The sequence below is a fragment of the Calliphora vicina genome, chromosome 2, assembly GCF_958450345.1.
Source record: "Calliphora vicina chromosome 2, idCalVici1.1, whole genome shotgun sequence".
Classification (NCBI taxonomy): Eukaryota; Metazoa; Arthropoda; class Insecta; order Diptera; family Calliphoridae; genus Calliphora; species Calliphora vicina.
This window is the reverse complement of record NC_088781.1, coordinates 81,745,846-81,753,794: the sequence shown is the minus strand read 5'-3', so window position 1 is coordinate 81,753,794 and position 7,949 is coordinate 81,745,846. Positions and strand designations below refer to the sequence as shown.

The window sequence follows — 7,949 nt, the reverse complement described above, 5'->3', positions numbered from 1 at the left end:
TAAAATATAAAAAATAAGCTGGAAAATAGGGGAATTTGAAGATTATACTACTAATTATTCACCTGGAAGAAGTACTTATTTTTGTTCGCGATCCTTTACATTGTGGCCGGAAATAAATTGTTTTGTTAGTAGAATTATTTATAAAATTATGTATTTACTAAAAAAAAATAAATAAAAAAAAGTAAGTCGCAGCCAAGTGTCGAACCAACAACCTTCCGATTGCTAGTTAACGCTGTACTCACTACACCACTGGTTAATTATTTCATTGTGTGTCAAATGATGGTTTTCTGCTTTTCGCTTATTTTGATATTTTTTAGACACATCTCTGTCTTAAACAATCGTTAAAAATAAATTACTGAATAACACTATCGTTACTGCAAGCGATTATTTATGTCGATAAACATTACGATTGTCGGTTCGTTAAAAGTTAGTGAATCGCACTACAGGTAACCAATTAAAATAAAGAAATACTTTTTTCGAGAGCTTTGCTGTGATATCATAATTTTGTTCAATGCAATGCTCTATTATATACGAAATTTTTAGATTTGTTGACTGGGCATATACAAATAATGCTGATGGTGTTCCGACACGGAAACAGGCGACATACAGATGACCATTCTAGAATCATCGATTTTGCCAGCCGTACCGGAAACTGCAAGCGTTTAAAATCGAATAGCATTTCGGTCGGAGCCATTGATCCGTGGTATCAAAACGTCTTCTCTTTGTAGTTTCCTTTATATATTGTTTTGCTTCGATGACGTTATTCATCAGGTTTTTTCCGCAAGTCGGGTGCCATTACAAAGACTTGGTTGGTTTATGTTTCGTAACATTATGATTAACGATCCGACTTTCAGCTTAAATCGGAATCTACCGTTTTGTACGTCATCAATTCGATAGCAATTTCACTTTGAATCTTAAAATTCAATTCGTCGACATCAATGTTTTTCACATCAACGTTCGCCAACCAATTTTAATTTTGTGAAATGTTTGGGAACACCTTTCGGATGAGTTAGGATTTTGATTCGGTGAACTGGCACAAAGCAACGGAAAAATCCGGGTTGCATTTAATAACCCGGATTTTTCCGTTGCTAATGTCCAGCAATTGTTTGGAAAATACTTCTCCAGAATGATCGTTCTGTACTACGACACGGATGTTCACAGTCAATTTGAGTTTCATGACGTGTTTTCACAAAACGGACGACTTCAAACATACATTAAGATCATCGGCTGGCGTGATCACCTACCAATAGAATCATCGCACCACCAAACCGGCTTTGATTGTTTCGTAAATCTTGCAACGTTTTGTCTAATGCCTCCAAAGACTTTTTACGCGCCATTGTACACTCATCTTAAACGATCAGTTTGCTTTGCTGCAAAACTATGGCCATCGCACTGTTCTTGGAAATGTTGCATGTTGGATTTTCATTGATTTGCATGAATGAGCAGTTCGACCGCCTTCCAACAACATAGCTGCAATTCCTGATGAAGGAAGTTCAATATCATTCTGCGAGCATACCATTGTCAAAATCAACGCGATCAAAAAAGTGTTTCCAGTTCCACCGGGATCGTCCAAAATAAAATCCCTCCAGTTCCATCATTCACAACTTTCATAAGAGTGTCATACGCATATTTTTGTTGTCGATTCAACAGGGAATGTTGTTTCAACTGATTCTTTCAAGGCATAACATTCATATTTTTTCGCGTCGCAACTTTTGATTAAATGTGACGTTCATCGGACGATTGCGAGCTGTCTGCCTAACTCAAATAATACCTTGTTCGACATCATCAAGCACATGTCGTCAATTGATATCAATGCTTCGTTGTAAATTTCCTCGCTCAGTTGCAAATTTGGATTTGATGTTCTAATACGCATGTGATGCAAAATATCATCACACACGGTATCTTTGTAGTTGCTCCACAAATCAGTCGGTTTGGATGGGAAGCATTTTGTGATAATTATCGATAGCATCTTCGAATGTGTATTCCCAATGAGTGTCATTCTCTAAAAATCGCAAGCGTTGACACACTTTTCTATATGTGTCACACTATTCACCATTTATATTTCGAAAATCTTGGAATGATGTTGGGTCACGAACGTTAACTAATAACAAACACTAATAGAATTGGATTTCCTTATTTCCGCCGTTGAAAATTCTTTGACGATTGATTCCAAGTATAATATATTGGCATTACGGAGTATAGCAGCGTTCGGGCAAATTCATCATTCCGGCACATTTCAACAAATTTGATCAATGTTGTAGATGACGGTCGTGCTGCTAACGATCATTAATTCTGAAGATATTTTAAATGTGTTTGCTATACTCAAGCTTCTTCAGTTATTGAGATACAAATTGTCGCTGATCAAATTATTGATAAATATGGAAAATTTTTCAAAACGCAAAATGAAATTTTATTAGTCGAGGGTTCCTACTAATTTTATCGCGCTTTTCATAACTTTGCTAACATTTTACACTTTTATGTTTTTACTAAAAGTCTTGTTTTTTTTAACAGATTTACTTTAAGAACTTTGAAAACTTATAATAGTTTTGAAAATGCCGACACGGGGTTTCGGGATTTTCGGGAAATCTAAATCCCGAAAATTATAATAAAGAAACGTACATACATTTGTCTTTACAATTAAAAATTTTTATTTTTTTTAATTGTAAAGACATAACAATTAAAAAGAAAATAAAATTATGTAATTTTATTACATACTAAAAAGCATATATGTATTAGAGTGACAATCAGTTGTATGGAAAAAGTTTTTGTCAAAATTCAGATATATATATAAAATTTTACTATTTATATTGAATAAATAGGTGAAACTCGTTAACTTTCTGCATTGTTTTCTAGAAATACGTAGATTTATTTATAATAATGAATATTACATTAAAAAAAATTTTGGAAATTAACCCTGTATCTCCTTTGGTTCAAAATGACCCAAAAACTGTATTATCGCCAAAATTAGAGAAAAATGCAAATTTTTCAGTTTTTGAAAAAATTTTGCTACTAAATAAATACTTTTGTAATTTAATGCAAAATAATCGAAATATGTACGTAATTATCGTTGTAATGATATATAAATGACAAAATTTGGTTAAAAAATGTTAAAGTTATTACAAATTCGCCAGACCATTAACGTGTTTCAGGCCACTTGAACAAAAAATTTAGGAAAAAAATTAAGATATTTAAAATATGTCCATATTTACTTGTATATGAGTTTCTGTCTTCGTAGGATACCGTTAACATATTCGCAAATATGACAAAAAAGATCAAAATTTTTTAACGGCAGTTTCAAAACTCCATTTTCAAATTTTTAGAAATTTTGTTAAAGAAATTTCAGAATTTGTTGATCATCACATTGGGGTTTATTGAGATCAAAATAGGGAATAAAAATATGAAAAAATTATGTCAACACCTCTTACAGTTTTTCCGTACCAGCGATTTAAATTTTGCGATTTTCAAGAAAAACTAATTTTTTATCCATATTTAGGCGAATAGCCCAATTTCTTTACTGTCATAAATTTTAAGTAAAACCTATTCATAATATTATAGTCCTTATAATTTTAAATATGCTCTGAAAGTTTTATTAAAATCGGAAAACGTTAACCTTTAAATCGTGAAGGTCAAATGTCAAATTTTTCAATATTTGGAAATTCAATATTTGGAATTTATATATTTAAAATCGGCCCAAAAATATATAACATTTCGCTATCTTTTCATTAGAAATTCCAAATATTGAAAAATTTGACCTTTGACCTTCACGATTCAAAGGTTATCGTTTTCCGATTTTAGTAAAACTTTCAGAGCATATTTAAAATTATAAGGACTATAATATTATGAATAGGTTTTACTTAAAATTTATAACATTTCCTTACTGTTATAAATTTTAATTGGGCTCATTCGCCTAAATATGGACAAAAAATTAGTTTTTCTTGAAAATCGCAAAATTTAAATCGCTGGTACGGAAAAACTGTAAGAGGTATTGACATAATTTTTTCATATTTTTATTCCCTATTTTGATCTCAATAAACCCCAATGTGATGATCGGAAAATTCTGAAATTTGTTTAACAAAATTTTTAAAAATTTGAAAATGGAGTTTTAAAACTGCCGTTAAAAAATGTTGAACTTTTTGGTCATATTTGCGAATAGGTTAACGGTATCCTACGAAGACAAAAACTCATATACAAGTAAATATGGACATATTTTAAGTAAAAATGAGCTTTTATTTTAATTTTTCTCGAAATATCTTAATTTTTTTCCTAATTTTTTTGTTCAAGTGGCCTGAAACACGTTAATGGTCTGGCGAATGTGTAATAACTTTAACATTTTTTAACCAAATTTTGTCATTTATATCTCATTACAACGATAATTACGTACATATTTCGATTCTTTTGCATTCAATTGCAAAAGTATTTATTTAGTAGCAAATTTTTTTCAAAAACTGAAAAATTTGCATTTTTCTCTAATTTTGGCGATAATACAGTTTTTGGGTCATTTTGAACCAAAGGAGATACAGGGTTAATTTCCAAAATTTTTTTTTACCTCGATGCGCGTCCAGAAATCGTTGCCCGATTTGGCTCAAATTTTCAGCACTTAACATTTAGGCATAGTGTCACAATATTCCACCCGGCACTCTTCGAAATCTAAAAAAAAGAAAATCGGCTGTCAGTCTAATATGTATATTAGACCGTCTCACTTTTAATTTGTTTTCGAAATTCCTTCATGATCATCGTTTTTCTTAATCTACTCTAAAAACCAAGAATTTTGGTGTATAACACTTAAATATTGATGAACAGGAAGTGGTCTCTCAAATCGTTTTTTCGTATTTTTAGGCAAAATTCCTTTTTTCCAAAAAATAAAAAAATCTTGCTTTAGTAATTTTCCTCTAACTCAAGCAATTCTTAACGGATTTGAACCTAATTACGTACGTTAGAAAGCTAATTAAATTTTCTAAATATATCTTGAAGCAACATTGCCATCTTGTTCGATGGTTTTTTATTCATAGCATTACAAATTCAGATTTTCAAATACGAACTTATAATTTTTTTTTTCAATTTTGCTTACTTTTTGTTATATAAAAAGGCAAGGTTTTTATATTCTGTAAATGTAGTATCCACAAAATCCCGGAATTTTCGGGAACGGGATTCCCCGTTTGGCATCACTAATCGTGCTATAGGGTGTGTTCGTAAATGCAGTAAATTTGTGCATCACTAATGCCACGACCTGCTAACTTTTGCAATATATAACTTAATGATGCATTGGTTGCACAAATTTGCAGCATCACTGCCAACAATTTGCATTAAAAAACCTTTGACGTAAAGCAATAATCGCAAATATGTTTTTTCGAACGCTAAAATTTTAATTTGCTGCAGTGATGCAATCATACTGAATTTACGAACACACCCATAATTGTATGAAAAAAATATTTTGGATGAGGAGGTTCCTCATATATGTGAATATATGAATGTATTAATAAATATGAAATAAAATCGAATACAAATTTATTAGTTTAATTATCTTGAAGGATAAAATAGTTATTCTAAAAAAAATAAAATTACACCCCCCCTAAATTCTTTGGTTGGATCGGCGCCTGCACCACTGCTTAGTTATTTTATTTTTGTGTCAAATAATAGTTTTCAATATATTGTCGATTGTAAGTAGATATGACAACTTTTTTTTTGGATTAGTTTAATACGTAAAGCAAAGCGAACGATAAGTCGTAAGATAGTGGGCTACTGTTTCGAATGAAAGTGAGTGGCTGACTTTCTTTCGCTTAAGTTTTCTTTCGGCATCATGGGCCAGGCTGCTAATTGCCTCAATTAACGTACATGTCTGGACATAGTATAATTCGTCAACCCATAATTCATATCAACAAATGTAGTATTTTACTATGATTTAGTAAAAATATAATAAATCATTGTAAATCATGAGATCAATACAGAAAAATATTTCGTATATTTTATTATATTATTTAATACAATTTTGTTTGTGTATAAATGTTATTAGAAGTTAATGAACGTATCTATAATAAATAATATCTATACGAAATTAAGTCATATGTATAAATGATGAACAAAATTGATATTAAAACAAAATGAATTTATCTAAATAAAATGTATATCATTGATTTAATGCTGAACTTTGGGGCAGTGTGTGTGTTTTGTGAAGTGTGAATCCATCGTATATTTGGCAAAGTTCTGATAAGCGATATTCTTCCAAACAGACAATACCCTGTAAATTAGGCGCCAGTTTACGAGCACATGACATGCAATGGACAACGTGTCTCTTTTCCTGTTCCCTTACAAAAAGTACATCGAACACCTCGACCTGAAATAAATAAAATAACTGTTATCAATAATTTTTTATAATTTTAATATATTAACAGCCTGGCCCACGATGTCGAACGTTGTCGTTTAAAACGACAAACAGCTGTCTTGCGGTTCACTAATATTCTTAGTCGAAAGAATAGAAATACGAACGATACAAAATACAGACTCACTATTTACATTTTCTGATATTTGTACGAACTGAAATTTCAAATTCATTCACTTTTTATTTATTGTTATCTGTGCATGAATCTAATACAAAATGGATGCGTACGTATTTATTATACATTTGTGCATAATATAACATAATTACATATACTAACTCGTTTGTGGTAGAAAAATAAGTAGAATTTGACGAAAAGTCTACTTATTTTTGTTCGAGATGTTCCAAAAGTATTCCTTCATATTCTTTAGTAGAGTTATTTATAGAATTATGTATTTACAATTATAAAAATAAAAAAAGTATGTCGCAGCCAGCAACCTTCCGGCTGCTAGTCAAGTGTTGTACTCACTACACCACTGCTTAGTTATTTTATTTTGTGTCAAATAATGGTTTTCAATACATTGTCGATTGTTTTCTGGAATTGCATATATGGCAACTTAATTATATTTGGATTGCGTTTGAAATGTAAAGCAAAACGAACGATAAGTCGAAAGATAGTGGCTACTGTTTCGAATGATAGTGAGTTACTGACTTTCTTTGCCTTAAGTTTTCTTTTGACATCGTGGGCCAGGCTGTAAAGTGAAATAAAGTAAATGAATTTGACATTTCAGTTCGTACAAACATCAGAACATGTAAATATTGAGCCGCAATTTTGTATTGAGTTGCTTACGTTATGGTTCATATTTGTTTTCTTTCTACTAAGAATGTTAGAGAATATTAGAGGGCCAGGCTGTTAAATTACAAATAATATCAGGTTAAGAAAATGTTTCAGGTTTATAAAGCAAACGATATTACGACGATAAAAACATAGCAGAATTTTACCAGAAAACCTGGTCAAAATTATTAGCCAAATTTTATATATATATTTATATATATAAGTGAATACATGTCTGTTTATTTATTTGTTTGACTTATAGGATCCTAAACCACTGGACCGATCCTCTTGAAATTTTTACAGTATGTTCCTCTATATCTGGAAGGAACAATAGGCTAAATAGGCGGAATTGGGTAAATGAGCGTAGCACCAACCATACCAAGTAAGTAGTTATTTTTGATGGAGAACTATCACTGTGAAAGTCTTCGAACTTTATACGAACCAATTCCTTATCAGTGCATGAAGGAACCTCTCATGCTAAGTAAACTATAATTGTCTTAAAATTTTTGCAGAATTTAACTCTTATTATTTTACATAGTTTGGGTTAAAATGGGCGATATTGTAGTAGTGAGCGTGGCACCTCCCATAGAATGCAACTTGTTAATTTCGAATATCTAAATAATTATAATCGTAAAAGTTGTATGAATCATTTTCTTATCACTATACTGATTTTGGCTGAAAATGGGAGGGATTGGATTAGGGTGCGTGACACCTATCATACAAAGAAAGTAGTTATTTTCGAATATCTGGAGTACTATAATTGTGAAATTCTTCAAACTTTAAATGAATCTATTTCATATC

The 7,949-nt window shown here is 31.0% G+C and overlaps 1 protein-coding gene across 2 annotated transcripts in view; it reads right to left on the bottom strand.

Moving 5' to 3' along the window:
• Positions 1-5,928: 5,928 nt before the first annotated feature.
• The window catches only part of Utx (Utx histone demethylase), a 530,199-nt gene continuing 528,178 nt past the window's right edge, over positions 5,929-7,949 (bottom strand). For both annotated transcript variants that reach the window (XM_065501028.1, XM_065501029.1), the window contains one exon: positions 5,929-6,331. In XM_065501028.1, the coding sequence (XP_065357100.1) occupies positions 6,125-6,331 (207 nt within the window). In that variant the 3' untranslated portion in view covers positions 5,929-6,124. The remainder of the gene's footprint in view (positions 6,332-7,949) is intronic.